General features: G+C 47.4%; 2 protein-coding genes across 2 annotated transcripts; both read left to right on the top strand.

Moving 5' to 3' along the window:
- Nucleotides 1–3,564: 3,564 nt before the first annotated feature.
- Nucleotides 3,565–5,290, top strand: LOC125539724 (uncharacterized). The gene has a single exon (XM_048703235.2). It carries the CDS (start codon nt 3,687–3,689, stop codon nt 5,142–5,144), a length of 1,458 nt encoding a protein of 485 aa, XP_048559192.1. The 5' UTR covers nt 3,565–3,686; the 3' UTR covers nt 5,145–5,290.
- A 10,885-nt stretch (nt 5,291–16,175) lies between these two features.
- On the top strand, nt 16,176–18,678 carry LOC125534089 (uncharacterized). The gene has a single exon (XM_048697386.2). It carries the CDS (start codon nt 16,251–16,253, stop codon nt 17,694–17,696), a length of 1,446 nt encoding a protein of 481 aa, XP_048553343.2. The 5' UTR covers nt 16,176–16,250; the 3' UTR covers nt 17,697–18,678.
- The last annotated feature ends 1,045 nt before the right edge of the window (nt 18,679–19,723 follow it).

The following is a 19,723-nucleotide window of genomic DNA, read 5'->3' as shown; positions in this document are numbered from 1 at the left end:
AAACCAAGTTTTAGCACGATCTCGCGGCGAGAACGGAAATAGTTTCAATTTGACAATATCATTATCCACATCTTTTTCCTTTTGCATATCATATAATTCAATGAAAGTATTAATATGGGATGCAACATCTTCAATAGGACTACCTGAGAATTGTTCTTTCATAACAAGATTTAGTAAAGAGGCATTAATATCACACGACTCCGTACTAGTGCCGGGACGAGCAATTGGAGTACTACTAAAATCATTATTGTTAGTATTGAAAAGTCACACAATTTGGTATTTTATTGAGACATAGCGACAAAGCACGCAAACAAGCATACAAAAATATTTTTGTGTTTTGTTTGTAAAATTGTTCCAGAAGTGGGGGAGATGGAAACGAGAAGCAAATGGAAAATGAAAGTAAGAACAAGTAGACGATAGTTTATGCGAAGGTACTTGATAGGTTTTGGTGATGCCTCCCCGGCAGCAGCGCCAGAAATTCTTCCGGCTACTTGTGAGCTGCGTTGGGATTTCCTCAAAGAGGAGAGGATGATGCAGTATAGTAGTGATAAGTATTTCCCTCGTTTAATAACCAAGGTTATCAATCCAGTAGGAGAATTAGGCGAAGCCTCGTTAACAGCACCTACACACAAAAGAGCAAATACTTGCACCCAACGCGATCAAGGGGGTTGTCAATCCCCTCAACGGTTATTCGTAAGGATCAAATGTGATAGTGATAGATCGATAGATAAAAACACAAAATAAAAGAATGATAGATAAATTGCAGCAAGGTATTTTTTATTTTATATATGATAAAAGTAGACCCAGGGGTCATAGTTTTCACTAGAGGCTTCTCTCTCGAGCACATAAAGTATGGTGGGTAAATAAATTACTGTTGGGCAATTGATAGAAAAGCACATAGTTATGACGATATTCAAGGCAATGATCATGTATATAGGCATCACGTCCGAGACAAGTAGATGGACTCCTACCTATATCTACTACTATTACTTCACCCATCGACTACTATCCAACATGCATCTAGAGTATTAAGTTCATGAAAAATGAAGTAACGCCTTAAGCAAGATGACATGATGTAGACAAAGTAAATCCAACCAATATGAATATACCCCGTCGTTTTCCCCTTAATGGCAACAATACAAATATGTGTCTTGTCCCCTTCTGTCACTGGGCTATAGAGCACCGCAAGATTGAACCGATTACAAAGCACCTCTCCTATTACAAGATAAATCAATCTAGTTGGCTAAACTAAAAGGGTGAATCAGAGAGAAATACAAAGCTATAATAACCATACATAAAAGAATTCAGAGAAGACTCAATTTGTATTCATGAATAATCTGATCATAAACCCATAATTCAACGGATGCCAACAAATACACCACAAAAGAAGATTACATCGAATAGACCTCCAAGAACATCGAGGAGAACATTGTATTGAAGTTCAAAGAGGGAGAAGAAGCCATCTAGCTACTAGATATGGACATGTAGGTCTGTGGTAAACTAATCACACATCATCGGAAGGGCAACAAGGTTGGTGTAGAAGCCCTCCGTGATTGATTCCCCCTCCGGCAGGGTGCCGAAAAAGGCCTCCAGATGGGATCTCGGAAGAATAGAAATTTGCGGTAGCAGAAAAAGTATTTTGGGTGGCTCTATGTTGGTTTCTTGATTTTAGAAAATTTATAGAGGTGGAATTAGGCCAGACGGAGCCACGAGGGGCCCACAAGGCATCAGGGCGCGCCTACCCCCCTGTGCGTGCCATGTTGTCTTGTCATCTTCTCATTTTCCTACTGGTCTCCTCCCGAAGCTTCTAGGGTTTCCCTTGTCTAGAAAAAAATCGTCAAAAAGTTTCATAGCGTTTGGAATTCGTTTGGTACTGATTTCCTGGAAAACCAAAAACGGGCAAAAAAACAACAACTGACACTTGGCACTAGGTTAATAGGTTAGTCCCAAAAATGATATATAATTGCATATGTAACATCCAAGATTGATACTATAATAGCATGGAACAATAAAAAAATTTAGATATGTTGAAGACATATCAAGGCCTGTGAAGAATTTTATTGTAAGGATGATTGTGTCAAATGGGCTTTATCCTCCACCAGTAACTTTAGTTCAAAACAATGTGTTGATAATGTCTAATATCCCCCACAGTTTTTTGTGAGGACAAAATACCATTGATAATTATGTATTTCTTATGGTTGATTCTGAAAAATTGCTTTCTAACTGAAGATGACTTGCTTAGAAGGGGCTGACAAGGAAATTGCTCCAGTTAGTTATGTAAAAAAAGAAACTATTGATCACCTTTTTTTGCAATGTTCTTTGAATAGGCTTATGTGGATTCCAAGATTTGGGAACATGTCTGATACGTCCCAAACGTATCTATATTTTTTGATATGTTCATTCTACTTTTATATCATTATTACATAGTTTTGGCACATTTTATATAATTTTACTTAACTAATCTATTAATCTATGGGCCCACATGGTGGGAGCTTGCGGGCAGGGCTTCGGTTGTGACGTGGGCATGCATGGATACCCTATGGCGCCTCTCGGTGCCCATACCTTTTCTCCCGAAAACTACCAAAAGACTTATCGAGGAATTTTCTGATGCTGCCTCCTCACATTACGCGGTGATCCAATATGAAAACCTTTTTCGGTATTCTATCGCAGGGGGGATTCATCACCGGAGCTAATCAACCTTGCCGCCACCATGTCCATGTGTGAGTTTCCCTCCTTAGACTATGGGCCCATAACAGTAGGTAGATGGCATCCTCTCCCCCTAGCTTCTCAAACAAAGATCGTCCCTCCATGATCCATTTGACGCAATTCTCGGTGTGCTTGTTGTAGTATGACGAATGGACACTTTATGATCATATTATCTATGGATTTCTTTTGAATTCTTTTGAGCCATTTGCTGCATTATTTATAGATAAGAGGTAGTTATGTATGTTAGATGGGTTTAATCTTGAGAGAATTCTATCCTAGTGATAGAAAGGTAAACAGAAAAGGATAAAAAGGTAGTTGATTAGTTGTCTTGGTAATGAACGGAGGTAAAGAGAATATACTATCTTGATTAGTTGGGTTTTTCTTTGGTTTTTTTTTGAAAATTAAGAGAATATACTACCTCAAATTTAATTATTTTGAAAAGTGATTTTTTCTGAAATTTAAGAAAATTTTATTGAAATAATGTGAACATTCTTATGAAAAATATAAACACTTTTTAAAATTTGAATATTTTTTTTGAAAATTTGAAAGCTTTTGAAAAAACTTGAAAAAAATAAATTCCAGGAACATGGTTTGAAAGAAAATAAGAATATTAAAAATAAACCCGGAAAAAACATAAAGTAAAAAATAAAAGGGTAAAAATCAGTAGAGAAACAAGAAAAGAAAAACGAAACAACAGAATAAAACATTCTAGAACATTCCTAAAATAAAAGCCCCGGGCCCAAACACTCCAGAAGCCGGCACTAACCTAACCTAACTGGGCTGGCCCATTCTCTCTGACTGTGTGTGCACGCAGTTGGTAGACAATTTTGCGGCAATAAACGGCAAAGTGGATTTTCCTCCAAAGCGCTTCCGCAAAAGGCCCCCTTCCCCTTCCAAAACCCTAGACTCTCAAACCGCCGGACAGCCGCCACCCCCAACCCAACCCAGCAGCAACTCAACCGACCCCCGCCTCGCCACCCATGGCGGCGCGCGAGGGCCAGAGCGACCCCCCGCATCGCCGGGAGCCTGGCCAGCGCCGCCCCATGTGCGCCGTCTGCACCAAGCCCCTGAGCGTCTGCCTCTGCGGCCGCCTCCGCGGGCCCCCGCTGGACACCACCGTCGGCGTCACCGTGCTGCAGCACACCATGGAGGTCCGGCACCCGCTCAGCTCCATCCGTGTTGCCCGCCTCGGCCTCCGCAACCTCGCCGTCACCCAAGTCACCGACGTCAACCACCGCGCCAGCTTCCTCCTCAGGACGCTCGGCGGCGCCGCGGCCTCGAATCTTGGAGACGGAGAAACCGATGTTGGCGCCGCTCATGCCGGAAATCATGACGGTTCCGTTGTTCCTGGGCAGACTGGCATACAAGATGGTGAAGGTTTCGAGCCAAGCCAAGGCAAAGGATTGGATCATGCAATGTGGAGTGATTCTGAAGATATGGGGATAAATCCTTTCGGTGGTCATTTGGGTGTGAAAAATGCCAGTATTGCAATCTCTAGGCAAGTTGCTGGCGAAGGATTAGATAATAGGGAAATAAGCAATGGTGTTTCCTCTGATCTGGATCGAGAAGTTGGCGGTGGCATTGAATGTGACTCTAATGGTGATGAGTGTTTCAGATTCGAGAAGGCGAAAATAAATGAACATGCTGGAGATTTTGAAAGGCCAGTCTCAGCCGCAAATCAGTCGGAAAGCTATGTAGCCAATGCCGTCAAAGCTGAAGGCCAACACAGAAGTGAGACATGTGTGACAAATAAGGTACATGCTGATCTGCCTCACCCTTTAGTTGAAACTACCTCAGTTAATGGTATTTGCACTGAAAATGTTGAAGTTGCTGCTGTTACTGGAGAAGGTTGGACCGTGGAAAATATGGAAAAGTGCTCTGTTGCTTATACAGAAAAGGAACTCAGGATTGACATTGAGCGCGGTGTAAAGCCCCAAATCAGATGGTTGTGCAGAGGTTCTGTTGGTCAAGGAGCTGTCTCGAATGGCTTTACTGTCGTGAAAATACAGAAGAACAAGTCCAGACGTACAGGTGAAGTCTCGGAGTTTGAGGAATTTTCCATCACCATACCGCCACACGCAGCTCTGCTATTTCCATGCCAGGGTGCAATCAGCCTTGATGCTTTAGATTGTCAGGTGAAACATTTGATTGTGTTGGATGGCACCTGGGCAAAGGCGCAGCGGATGTACCATGAGAATCCATGGCTACAACTTCTGCCACACGTGAAGCTAGAATCAGATAAGGTTAGCTTGTACAGCGAGGTGAGGCAGGAGCCAAAGGCCGGGTGCTTGTCAACCATTGAGAGCATAGTTATCACCATGAAGAAACTTGGAGAGGATGAGATGGGTTTGGATGATGTTCTGTCTGTTTTCGAGTCAATGATTATTGATCAGCGGCGTTGCAAGGAAGAGAACTGGAAACCAAAACTAAAGCCATAGTATTGGGTCCCACTGTTTTGATCTAATTTTTTGACGGGTGTTTTGATCTAATTTTTATTGGGGACTTCTGGATGCATTTTCGGTCCAGATGTTTTCTGTATCATTATTTCATACTGAGTGATTAAACAGGCCAGCATTTCTGGACAGTGTTTTTGTTCGCCTCCACTTTCAGAGCTACAAGGATACTACCAACCCTGTTCTCAGTGTAACTATTTCCCCATAACCACTGAGCTGGTGTGTATTTGATGACTCTGAACATGATGTGTTTGTTCCTGCTTCATACAACTATTAGCTGGATAAAATCGAAGCATTGCCACTGCAGAGATGAGTACTTGGGGTTAAAAGGAGAGTCAGTTTTCTGCAATGAATCAGTTTTTCTTGATTGGATTTACAAACTCTCATGTCAACAAAACCAAGAGTACATTGCTCATATTCCACTCCATATCTTCAAATTTTGGTTGAAACATGTAATATTATGGTGCATACTCTGCTATCACTCACTGTCCACACCTTGCTTTATGCTGTCTCAACATGCAATTCCATTTGGCTTCATACCTTTATAAGTTCTGTCATATGAAATGTGGCCTCTGCTAAAAAACCATGTCAATTTTCACAAGCATATTAGTGAACTGGCTATCACAGTATGATTTACATGTTCTCTTGATTAACCCACACACAACATACAGCAAAAAGCGTGTCAGATTGTGGTTTATCAAGCAGTCTCATACACACATATGTACAATGCATGACCGTGGACATCAGTATTTCCCTGACCTCACGGCTGATGTTCTATGCATCTAAAATAGTGCCCAAAACCAGAGTCTCGTTCTATACATTGTCTGCGTTTCAATTTTTGGACACACTTTTAACCACACATCTGAAATTATCCTGGACACAATTTTAACCACACATCTGAAATTACCTATTACCTCTGTCCTAAAATTCGTTTCTTATATTTGTGTATATATGGATGTATTTAACACTAAAATGTGACTAGTTACATTCCTATCTAAAAAAACCTTTGCGACTAAAAAAACCTTTGCGACGGAGGGAGTATGACATACTCCCTCCGTTCGAAACTACTTGTCTCGAAAATGGATGTATCTAAAACTAAAATACATCTAGATACATCCATTTCTGCGACAAGTAATTCGGAACGGAGGGAGTACTACCTAATAATACTAGATGATGCCCCGCACGTTGTTGCGGGAATATTTTGCAGTATTTTAGTGAGATTTTGGTTATATGGAACATGAATATTTGAAATAATAGTTTTTAAAATTATATATGAATTAAATTTAATATCATAATAGAATGGAATTTTACATGCACGCATGTTTGCATGTTGAAGTGGATTTTTAATATGCATAGTTGCATGTTGGGGTAGGCCTTTTCTATGCATGTTGAATGATGAGGTGACATGCTTGCATGTTGAGAGAAATATGTTAGTGGGGGCTAGCTATTTAGATATACTCCCTCTGTTCCTAAATATTTGTTTTTCTAGACATTTCAATAAGTAACTGCATACGGAGTAAAATGAGTGAATCTACACTCTAAAATATGTCTATATACATCCGCATGTGGTATTTCATTTGAAATCTTTAAAAAGACAAATATTTAGGAACGGAGAAAGTAGAAGATAAGAAAAAAAAAGCCACCAGTCGTAGCCGCTAACAGTTCTTATCTGCCGGCCGGAGCGAGCTTGCACTTACTCCCTCCGTTCCGAATTACTTGTCTTGTATTTATCTAAATATGGATGTATCTATACTTTTTTTAGTGCTAGATACCTCCGTATCTAGACAAATCGAAGACAAGTAATTCGGAACGGAGGGAGTACCTTCTGGAACACGAGTACACGACGGCCGGGCGTGCCCGGCAGTGCGAGCTGCAGCTTGAGCGTGCATCTGGCCTGGAACTTGCACTCGCTGCAGTGCGCCTGGTACCTGACCTCGCCGGACAGCGCCACCTCCAGCTCGAACACCCTCGTCAGGTTCTCCTTCCTGAACTCGGCGTCGCCGATCAAGATTAACCTCTACGTATACATGGATGTCCTGCTGCGGGCCGTTGTTGACGATCCTAGCTAGCGCTTGGAAGTGGATGTGCAGCTGCCGGTCGTAGCTGAACGTCCTACCGCAGCTGCACATCCTCGTCCAAACTCTAACCAGGATCGTACGTGAATGAGTTCGTGATTGAGTGCGTTGTGGGAACTAACTATATCCTCGACGGTGCTGAGAGCTTTGTGTGATTGTACGTGGAAGATACCTAGCGTGCAGCGGTGGTAAACTAACTACACACGACGAGGACATATTCCCGCGTTCACTTTAAGGAAAGGAAATGCCTACACAAGCGGTGGTAAACTAACTACACACGCAAACTTTGGAAGTTGAAGCTGCCGGGAAAGATTAAAATATTTGTTTGGAGGTGCCTACACAATGCTATACCGATGTCTTGCATAATCGCCATATCGGAACAATATCCTGGTGTCCTGCTCCCTCCGTTCAGAATTACTCGTTCAAAAAATGAATGTATCTAGATGTATTTTAGTTGTAGATACATCCACTTTTGTGACAAGTAATTTCGAACGGAGGGAGTATTTGCGAGGCCGATGCAGAAGATGTTGCACATGCACTGTTCAATTGTGTGATAGCCAGAGTTGTTTGGAGCTCTCTTGGAATTGAAAGGGAGATAGAACTGGCATCTCAGTTGGACCGATCAGGAGCAGCCATATTGGAGTTTTTACTATGTGATGAGTCGCTACAGCAGACATATATGGAGGCCACAGAACTTCCAGAAATAATTGCAGCGGCTTGCTGATACTTGTGGTGGCAGAGACGGCAGATAGTTCGACGGGAAGATGTTCAGACACCAGGCAGGACAGGCCCAGTGATTGTGGCACTAACCTTGAACTACGTCCGAGCAGCAGGGAAACATTCTACTACTCCAAGACTGAATAAATGGCCAGTTGCCTTGGCGGGACAGCAGGTAGTGAACGTTGATGCATCTTTTTCTGCTGGTGAGTTTTTTGGTTCATGTGGCATGATCATTAGTGATAATCGAGGGAGCTTTATTTCTGCGGGCACAGCAAAGTTTGAACATGTTGCCGATGTGGTAGCCGTGGAGGCAGCAACACTCCTTGAGGGATTAAAATTGTGCCTTGCCGCCGGTTGCTCCAATATCATGGTGAGAATGGATAATATCATTGTGGTAGAAGCTCGGAAGCTTAATGAAGGACACTATGGTGGTAGAGAGTCGAATGTAGTTGCTCATGAGCTAGCTAGATGGGGTCGTGTTAACCCCCCTTCGGTTTGGATGGATGATCCCCCTGACTTTTTAGTTAAATTTTTAGTGGATGATGTAAGATTTATTTGATTTTAATAAATCTAGCCAGAAGGCCTTTCCGTAAAAAAAAAAGCAAAGATGAGTCCTCACTGTGCCAACTCCTATCGACATGCTTCTTATTGTTGTGATTTTTACGAGATGAATTAACTAGTAATCATGCTTCCTGTTATGTATGTTGTCGAAATATAGATGGGTTCGCCCAATTTTTTTGGCCGATTCTCTCAAAATCTTGAGAATCAAATCTTCACCTAGCTTCTCTCAGAATCTTAAACCTGTATTTTTTAACAATCATAGTTGTTTACGTCCTAACTAGCTAGGATTGTCAAAAAATTATTGGTTCAAGATTCTAGGAAAAGCATGGGGAAGGTTTGATTCTCAAGATTGTGGGAGAATCGGCCGTTGGGCAGTCGCACCTCACAAGTGGAGGAACCACTAAAAGAATCCTCATTAGTGGAGGTGAGTTGAGACCTTTTTATAAGTGTTTCTCTTTCACATGTTATTGAAGCTTGAGAAGATGAGTGATCCCCGTACGCACCTCCATCCTCTGCCACGCCTCGCCCCCACGTGTGTGTCATGGTCGAGCCAAGCTCACACCTATGTCACGTGTGTGCTTATTTTTTTCCGGTCAGGAATGGTTAATTAATTCTGAGTCATTAACGGACAGCCACGAATCTGACATGTCGGATTGTGGGTTGTTGATGACCGGTGTGTGTGTCCAACCCACGTCTTCCTCCATGACCGAATATATATTGGAGGCGTTGAAAACCCTAGTCGTCACCCAGATCAGATCACATCTGCTCCATCTCCTCGCAAACTCTCCACCATCGTTTCACTCATTGTTGCTGCTTCCGGCGATCCCATCCCGAGCACCGCGTGCACAACTGTACGAGAGAGCAGGCCTTCGGAACTCCGCCCTTTGAGATCCTACGTCGTGAGAAGGACGATTAGGTTTTCGGAGAGCATCTCTGACGCGACTGCTCGCCATTGTTCGCCTTTGTCTGCTACTTCGACTACATCCTTGTTCTCCTCGACATCGCCATGTCCAGCGAATCCGAGAAGAATGCCGCCCAGGACAACGCCGGCACCGCGACTACGACCCGGCCGACTGGAGGGTATAATTTGTTTATCTCTCTCTCCTGTTTATTCCCGTGGTCACTATGCTTGATGTTTACGTAGATGTACCTGATGTATGCGTAGTACAAGCTTGCATGGTTAGGTATACAATATTAATACCGTCAATGCCATGTTCATGATTTATTTCTAAATTAGATTAATCAAAAAAATTGTGATTTTACTCAACATATGTTCCCTAATAAGTGTGTGTGTGTAATCCGATGAAATTGCAAGGTACAATGAGTCAAAATTTGCAAGATAACTCATATTATTGGAATTTTGTGATTTAGAGAAGTTGTGATTTAGAAAGAAAAGAAACTAGAGTCGAGAGACAGAGCCGTCGGGTCTTGAGATTGATGAAGTTAGCAAATGTGCCTTGTTATGAATGGGAACATCGTTTTCCCTTATAGAATATTTTGTTTTTATGAGACTCCAAATTGTCAAACCTGCGGTTTCAAAAAAAATTTGTTAAACCTTAGTATTTTTATCACTGATAAGTCAAGGGTACCATTGACCTCCTAACTATCAACAATTGGTTGGTTCTCAACAGTAGGAGTAGGAGTACCTTCTACACTCTCATTGACCCCATCGATGTCCCATCGATCCTAAGGGCATCTCCAATGCCGATCCTCAAACCTCCCGCAACCGTCCGGACCGCACAGTCCGGACGTGTTTTGTCATCCAACACAGTTTTGTATTGGTCCCCTCGGTGGTCCAGACGCACTTTTTCCTGCAAACCGGAGACAAATAGGGAGGGCTTTGCGGGCGTCCGGACCACTGCCAAATCTGCTTCTAACTACACTGGCCTACCATTAACCCCCTCCCTGGCCCGGGCACGCTTCCTGCCCGAAACAGCCAGCGCCGCTCCAGAGCGCCAGTGCCGCATACATACCCGACCAGAGTGAACGCGACCTCTCACTGCTGCCGGCATTGAAGTTGCGCACCGGCTGAGGGAACGCTACCCGCACCACTTCCAGGTGTAGGCGATTGCTCCATGTTCAAGCGACATCCCGTCCGTCTGTCGCCCTACACTAACAATATGGGGTTGCCGAGGAACCTACTCCGGCGTCACCTGTCCGTCCGTCTGCCGCCCACCATTAACCACACCGCCACATCCCATTGCCATCGGCCCACTATATAAACACCAGCCCCGGTCATAGCCACAGTCATCCTCCTCCTGTTCTTGTCTCCTCTCCGCACCACGCCCGCCATGGCCTCCTTGCACTTCAAAGCCCTCTGGGACACCCTCTCATCGAAGCAGAAGAAGGAGATGTCCGCCATTGCTGCCGGCTAGCAGGCCGACCGACAGACGGAGGCCGCCGCCGCCCCAATGGAGGACGAGCCGACGACACCCTCCTCGCCAGTGCATGCCGACCTCACCATCGGGGAGCCCGTGCGCAATACACGGACATGCTGCGAGAGGAGCAGGAGGCCAAGTTCCGACAGGCGCAGGCCGACCAGGACTACAACCTCAGCCTCCTCGAGGAGCACTGGTCCGTGAAGGGGCTGAGCAGGAGGCGTTGCTCGAGTCCTACCGCTCCGCCTGCTTGATCCGACGCGATCGCCGGTAGTACTGCCAACTTTAGGTGAAGTTATAAGCCACCTACAGGGAGTTCGACGAGGCGACAGATGAGGTGTGGGGCAAGAGTGATGACGAGGAGGACATTGCCAGTTACGCCCCATCTGCGCCCCGCCGCCATGACCACGAAGCCGACACGTCACTGGGCGCCGCCAGCAGCGTGGAAGAGTAGTGCTTGGTAGGTCGCTGCCGCTCGGATCCCAAGAAGGCCACCACTCCCCTCCCGTTGAAGCGAAGCTTGGCGGGCTAAACATCGTCGGACAATTAGCCGCTTGACGGCAACGTGAAGGCGAACAACTTCACTTCCTGGGGTTGCAGAGGCGCAGCTGGTGAGCGCCGAGGCAGAACTCGAGAAGGCAAAGGCAAGAGCCGGAGCTTCAGTTCTCGGGGCTCACGGCCGGACGTGGGGAATGGGCGCCGAGAATCATTTAGATTAGGTCTAGAGAATGGTTTAGTTAAAAATTATCTAAAATGTAATGAATTTCGTCCGGTCTATACGAAATCCGCCGTGTTTGCATGAATTTTGACCGTTTAGTTTAAATAGTGGTTGAAATGTATACGGGCAGCGTTGCATGCCCGACTTCCGCATCCGTATTCGCGGACTGGTCCCACCTATCAGCGAACGAATGTTGAAGCAAATTTATGGGTCAACATTGGAGATGCCCTATTTCCAAACAGAGGCTTACAACCACGTAATCATCAGCGAAATGTGGCCTACACTACTCACTACAGCCAGTAGCAAAATACACCGTAACAAAAGACCTCCGCGGCACCGCGCCATGGAGCCGTACGTGTAGGCCCGAAACCGTGTGTTGCCGTTGCGCACACGGTGGAACGGATGCCAACCCGATGGACGATGACCAACCTCGTCCCCGTGGCCGCCGGTTTTCGTCGCACCACCCCCACCGATCATTCACACGTATCCAGACCCATTTCCGGATTCCACGCAACAAGGCGGGCGCCGTGTACTGCCAACGCGGCTGCAGCTCCCGTGCTCAGCAACTTGCAGGAGCCTTCGCCACCCACACCCACAGTTGAAATCATGCATGTGCATGGGGTCGCTCGAAACCGAACAAAGGCCACTCGCTCGGCCCGTCATTTTCCTCGCGCACTTGCGGGCTTGCAGCTCGCATGACCAGTTGCTGGCCTCCATGGCTCCACGCCGGGTGTTTTTCTTATGACTTTGACCTGCGCCATGATTTGAGTGCCGCCGATTGCTAGGCTATGCAACATGGTCCGGATTGGTCAAGAGGACACTCCAGTGTCACCCTCCCTCCCAATCAATCCTTCCAAGCTTATCTCCAAGTGGGTGCTGTACTCATGGTTTTTGTTAAGAAAAACACGCTGCCATCACTTTTACCCCATGTGTTTTCTCGGTTTCACACACACACACACACACACACACACACACACACACACATTTCAGCTTCGACTTCGAGCTTTCCAGTATTCAAATATTCCAACTAGCAACAATGACCACTTCAAGGAAAGAAGAGGATGTCCACAGTCTCTTCCGGGAACAATGATGCAATCCTCGATAGAACCTCCGTATGTCCAAGTAATTTCTAGATAGTTTCAGATTCTCACACAGAAATTGCATAGAGAAATAGATTGGTTCCGTCTTCATGTATATGACTGAGCTTGCAGTGATTTTCATCATGTGCTGACCTCCAATTCCTTCCGATAAAAACTTCACAAGAATCTTGTCGAAATCTAGCCGGAATTTGGTGACCGGAGATTGGAAGGGTTGCGGGTGGCCATCGGAGGCAAATGAACGTGCCCGCCGACACTACTCCTCACTCCTTGAGAACTTAAACGTTTCGAGGGTTGCACTAGAGTTAAGCTCTTTTAAGGGGTGGGCTAAAGGTGCCTTAACGTTCACAGTTAGCCCAATAGAACACTATCTACAGTAGACTAGAGCTCTACTTATTGACAGAATTCGTTGTGCGCTCAGGTGGCTAGTGCGTTCGAATCCCTCACCCGGAACTCTCCCGTTCGAATCCCCCACTCGCGCAATGTTTTATCCTTCTCTTTCTTTCTTCTATTCACTGACATATGGGACCCGCGTGGATGGAGTTGACCGGTCAACCTAAAGAAAATACGAAGCTGGGTGAGTACACAGTGACTGTATTGACTAAGAGCAACTGCAACGCGACCCGAGCCAAACGGACGCACGCTTTTTTCGTTCGGGTTATCCGCTCCATTTTATATTTGGATCGGCAATGCGTCCAACGTGCCGACACATTTCATATCCACATACAAATTTTAAAAGGCTCCTGGCCATAGATCATGTCAGCGACCATGCCATCGTCCAGAGTTCATGTCGGCGCCATGCCAGCACACATAAAGGGCGGGAGTTCGACCACGCCATCTCGGCCGTGGTCATGCCAGTACACTTGCCGGCATAAAAAAAGAATGACACTCTCCATCATAGATCACTCGTCATCGAACTTGAGCATGTCGACCTGCATTTTCTCGAACCATTGCCTCTTCCTCAGTGACACCGTGTTCAAGTCCACCTTCATGATCTCCACCCCTGTCATCATGCTAGCGAGCACCATTTTTTTTACCTTTGGTCTTGGCATTGGTGGTCTCGATCTCGAGCATCTTCACTTGCTTCTCCGCCTTCATCTTGAGCATCTTGACTTGCTTCTTCGCATCGAGCTCAAGCCTCCTCCTTCGGATCCCCATGAATGCGTTCATTTGATCTTCATTGTCTTGTCGGCGCTTCTCCTCCCTTGTGTCCTTCCTCATCATGCCCTCCAAAGTGGCATGCAAGGCAATCGACGCCACATCGCGCTTGTCCTCCTTCTTGGAGTTGGTCTTCCCCCGCGGTCGTGGCTTCTCGCCCTCCCCATGCTCCTCGACGGTTTCCACCCCCACGTGCTTTGGCAGCAGTATATTGCGCCTTGAACTTCTCCTCCCCGTTGATGATCATCCAACAACGGGTGAGGTTGAAGGACTTGCTGTCATGTGGGGTCTTGAATGCCTCCAAAGCTTAGAATGCCTACAAGTGAATAGCATGCAAGCATAACGATAAACATATACGAAGAGTGGCGCATGTATACCATATCTTTAAGGCCGAGGCCGCTCACAGGACGTGCTTGGATGCTCTGAAGGGTTGCACAAAACTTGTTCCACTCTTGTTGTATCACCCTCCATCACTTCGAGAGCGACACCCACCCGCGCTTGCTCTCCATTTGGTACGGCTCGAACTTCTTGCATTCATGGTACTCACGATAAACACGAAGCCAAAAGGTAGATGCCTTTTTCTCGGCGCCGACCTTGGGGTCTTGTCCAATGTCCCTCCAACACTCACAAAGGAGTTTGTCCTCCGGCTGCGTGTATGCCTTCGTCTGCTTGCTTTTGCGCTTCTTGTTTGCGCCGGCTTGGTTGGCGAGCTTGTGCTCGAACAAAGGCTCCCCATCGATGCTCACTTCATCCTCTTCCTCGAGGCCATAGTCCTCTGGGAATTCGAGGTCGAGCGGGAAGGTGCTACCCATGCCGACCTGGTCTTGCATGAAGGAGTCGTCCATGCCAACTTGATCAAAGGTGGCTGGCATGAAGGGCGCTCTGCCGTCTTGGCTTTGGGGTCTTGTCGGGATCAAAGGCAGCCGCGCCCACACCGCCTGCGGAGGCAGCGGCTCCCACACCGCCTTCGAAGATGATGTTCTCGATGAGAAACGGTTGTCCATCTCGTCGTCACTGGTGACCGGCATTCTGTCGAACAGGTTGCATGCATTTCCTCGTCCCTCTAGAGGATGATCCACTGGCCACCGGTGTGGCGTTGAGGTCGATAGCCATGGGCACGGGTGTGGATGGCGCCACTAGGCTCACCTCCGACGAGCATTCCCCAGAGAAGCGGGAGGCTTGCAGATAGATATGGAAGCCGGGAATCGGCTGTGTGGTAGACGCGCGTGGCAACTCTGGCAGTACCACCCGAGGAAATGCCGACAACCCCATGCTCGCCGCGGCCACGGCGGCGGAGACGAGCACATGATAGCCAGGGTTTAACCCTAGGTAGAGCAGGGTCTCCCTCGTTGCCGTGACGACTCGGGCATTGGTTTCCTCCTGCTGTGCGGCGGCGGAGAGGGAGGCGGCAGCCGCGGTTCTGAGCTTTGCGTCCGCGCATGTCTCCGACCCTTTCTCTTGGCCGACTGCAGGGCCCACTGCTTCGGCGTCAACTGCTTCTTCTTGGGCGGTGCCGCAGTCTTGCAGGGTGCGCGGGGCTTGCCTTTGGCAGAGGCGATGAAGGTGAGGTTGGAGGAGGCGAGGCCGGCAGCGGCATCGAGGGTCGGGACGTCATCCATGGCGAGCGGGCGGGAGTTTTTTGAGAAAGTGGGGAAATGGTGGTGGTTGTGCCACCGACTGGCGGGCCAGGGAAGGAGTAGGCCGGCGTCGCGCACATCCGTTTCGTGTCCACGCCAACGCAAATGAGATCCAAATTTGGGCCAGAAATGGATCGTCGGGCGGATAAAAAATAGACGCGCGTACGTTTGTGTCGGCGCGTTGTGCCAACTTTTGTGTCCGTTTTAACCCAAACGAACACGTGCGGACAAAATAGGTCGGCGCGTTGGAGTTGCTCTAAGGTCTTGAGTACATGGACCGAAGTGAACCAGTGAGAAAAGTACAGGGACCACCAGTGAATTTTACTCCTTTTTAAAGCTCGCTGAAAAGAGCAATTTCTCTCCTCCGTGGACCATCATCTGTTATCAATTTTCTCTGCAATTTTACTCCTTTTTTTTAGGATCTGTTTTACTCCTTTTTAATGCTCGCTGCAAAGAGAATCTAGTATGGTCTGAAACCATCATCCATTTTCTGTTATCTAAGCCATGTCGGCACGGCAAGACTGCCACCTTCTTCTCCCTTTGAATCAAACTTCCCGCCAGATTTCGAGTCAATCTGGTCCCTTTCGTCGCGTGTCGACGCGCCTCGGGTTGACACTCACACACACAGACGTGGACAGCATGGTTCGATGTTGCTTAAAAGCACTCGCGAATTTATTCGATTCAATCACATAGTACATAGTATTCACATGAGATTGAAGTCTGCAAGGAACAAAGATCGCACTAGAAATGGTGGCTCGTCGCACTTGGCTGCTGCCGCCGGTTCTCGCTGTCTGGCTGGCGGTGGCATTGCTCGCGGCGGACGCGGCGGCGCCCTTGCACCTCGAGGCGCTGCTGGCGTTCAAGAAGGGCGTCACCGCCGACCCGCTGGGCGCGCTGTCCGACTGGACGGCGGGGGCCGGCGACGCCGTCCGCGGCGGGGTGCCGCGCCACTGCAACTGGACCGGCGTCGCCTGCGACGGCGCGGGCCGCGTCACGTCCATCCAGCTGCTCCAGACCCAGCTCCAGGGCACGCTCACGCCGTTCCTCGGCAACATCTCCACGCTCCAGCTCCTCGACCTCACCGAGAACGGCTTCACCGGCGCCATCCCGCCGCAGCTCGGCCGCCTCGGCGAGCTCCAGCAGCTCATCCTCACCGAGAACGGCTTCGCCGGCGGCATCCCCCCGGAGCTCGGCGACCTGGGGAGCCTGCAACTCCTGGACCTCGGCAACAACTCCCTCAGCGGCGGCATCCCGAGCCGCCTCTGCAACTGCTCGGCGATGTGGGCGCTCGGCCTGAACACCAACAACCTCACCGGCCAAATCCCGTCTTGCATCGGCGATCTCCACAAACTCCAGATATTCGAGGCCTTTATGAACAATCTCGACGGCGAGCTTCCGCCTTCATTCGCCAAGCTCACGCAGATGAAGTCGCTGGACCTCAGCGCCAACAACCTGTCCGGCTCGATCCCGCCGGAGATCGGGAACTTCTCGCACCTCTGGATTCTTCAGCTGGTGGAAAACCGCTTCTCCGGACCAATCCCGTCGGAGCTCGGCCGGTGTAAGAACCTCACCAGGCTCAACATATACAGCAACCGATTCACCGGCGCCATCCCTCGCGAGCTTGGGGAGCTCGTGAACCTGGAGGAGTTGCGCCTGTACCACAACGTGCTGTCGTCCGAGATCCCGAGCTCGCTGGGGCGGTGCACGAAGCTAGTATCGCTTGGGCTGTCCACGAACCAGCTGACCGGCTCGATCCCGCCGGAGCTCGGCGAGCTCCGGTCGCTCCAGACGCTGACGCTCCATGATAACCGGCTCACCGGCACGGTTCCGACGTCTCTGACGAATCTTGTCAACCTGACATACCTGTCGCTCAGCAACAACTCCCTGTCTGGCCGGCTGCCGGAGAACATCGGGGCGCTCCGGAATCTCCGGAAGCTCATCATCCACAGCAACTCGCTGTCCGGCCCAATTCCGGTGAGCATAGCCAACTGCACGTTGCTGTCCAACGCGAGCATGTCATCAAACGAGTTGACAGGGCACCTGCCTGCTGGGCTTGGCCAGCTACAGGGCCTCGTGTTCTTTTCAGTGGGCAACAACTCGCTGAACGGAAGCATACCGAAGGACCTGCTCGACTGCGTCAACCTCCGCACTCTGGTCCTAGCAAGCAACAACTTCACCCGTGGGCTGTGGTAGAAGTACATGCTCTTTAAATAGTTTGCAAAAGTTACATGTTAAATTCCACACAAACAAACAATATAACACAGACATAATTATTTAATAACTGAAGTCCATTTTTGCAAAGTAAACTGATAACATAAAGTAAAATTAATGACATGTTAATGTAACAAACTGAGTGATGTTCCAACAAAACATCTATTATAAAACTCTTAATATCTAAATGATGCGCTTTAAAAAAATTCTTTCACAATATCAGGAAAGTTGTCTTTAGCTTCATTCCCACGATGTTTTAGCAAGTATAATAAAAATTGCTTCCTCAATTCATATCCATCCTGCACAAACAATATATGTAGTTAGTATGAAAATTTCACGCCGAAGGTCTTAAAACATGTAACATACAATACTCACCGCGCAAACCGACTTGACCAATTCTTTACCATTCCATCAGAGCATAAAATGAAAAACAAAATAGCCAGACACATTCCTGCAAAACTTTAAATTAATAATATAAAGAATATAGTGATAACAAAAATAAATGTTTATGTTATGAATTCATTACCCGTCGATACTCGTTGGAATACCAAACGGAAATAAACGTTGCCATTTAGATATATCAGAATTTCCAACCAGGTAGCTTTATTTCGAGTGCTTCTTTGAAATTCCCTGCAAAACTTTTTAATTTCAGTTCATGCCTTAATTTTTTATCCTCTGACGATTGTGATGTTTAATTAGGATCCATAATATATAGACGACGTGCCTCTTTGTCGATGACATATAAGATGTATCGGCCGATGGATGCATAGGGAAGATAAATCTACAAGTGGAGCTATTAGAAACAACAATAAACCATGATAACAATAGACAAAATACTTTACTTATCATACTGCACGATGAGATGTTGTTTAGGCCAGCTATCAAATAATGTTGCCAACGTACGGATAGTTTCCTTCTCGCAAAACTTCTGACCTCGTGTTGACTCTAGCATCATGGACTAAGTAAAAAAAGAAATATTATTTCAACATGTTGATACTAATGACACATAGAATGAAGAGTTACAATAACTTACACAAAATCTTAGATCCATGCAGTGTATAGGAGGGTCTGTGAACAATACTCCCTCGTCACATGCTAGTATACGCACGACAGTGTTGAAGTAATCGTTGTTCATAGGTTGCTCCATGTTAAGTATGCACTGAACTTTCTTAAGACTTAAGCCCATTGGGTCGGGAGTCGAGCTCCGAACCCATACCTTCCTAAAAATTGGATGGTAAGAAGAAGAATAATGTGTTGGGGAGCATAGTGATTTCAAAAAAAATTCCTACGCACACGCAGGATCATGGTGATGCATAGCAACGAGAGGGGAGAGTATTGTTTACGTACCCTCGTAGACCGTAAGCGGAAGCGTTTATCAACGCGGTTGATGTAGTCGTACACCTTCACGATCCGTCCCGATCAAGTACCGAACGTACGGCACCTCCGCGTTCAGCACACGTTCAGCTCGATCACGTCCCCGCCTTCTCGACCCAGCAAGAGGGGCGAAGTAGTAGATGAGTTCCGACAGCACGACGGCGTGGTGACGGTGTTGGTGAAGAACAATCTCCGCAGGGCTTCGCCTAAGCACTACGAAAACTATGACGGAGGATAAACTAGAGGGGACGGGATAGCCGACACACGGCTTGGTGTTTCTTGATGTGTCTTGGGTGCTAGCCCTACCCCTCTATTTATATGTTGAGCCTTAGGGTCGAAACTTGGAGGAAAAGCCTCCACAAAGTCGGTTTCACCCAAAAGGCAAGAGTCCATCTCGGACTCCAGGGCCAGACGGCAGGGTTCCCGGCATCTGGCCCCTGGACTCCGCAAAACTACCTTTTGCGCTTTCCAAAAACCTTGTGGGCTTTCCCCTTTGGCCCAAATAAAGTGTTCTCGTACCCAAACATTTTGGGGAACATCCGGAACCCCTTCCGGTGAATTCCGGAACCCTTCCGGAGACCAAACACTATTATCCCATATATCAAACTTTATCTCCGGACCATTCCGGAGTTCTT

The sequence above is a fragment of the Triticum urartu genome, chromosome 2A (genome assembly GCF_056163025.1).
Source record: "Triticum urartu cultivar PI428250 chromosome 2A, HENAU_Tu73, whole genome shotgun sequence".
Classification (NCBI taxonomy): domain Eukaryota; kingdom Viridiplantae; phylum Streptophyta; class Magnoliopsida; order Poales; family Poaceae; genus Triticum; species Triticum urartu.
The sequence above is the reverse complement of the archived record's forward strand: the minus strand, read 5'-3'. Positions and strand labels throughout refer to the sequence as shown.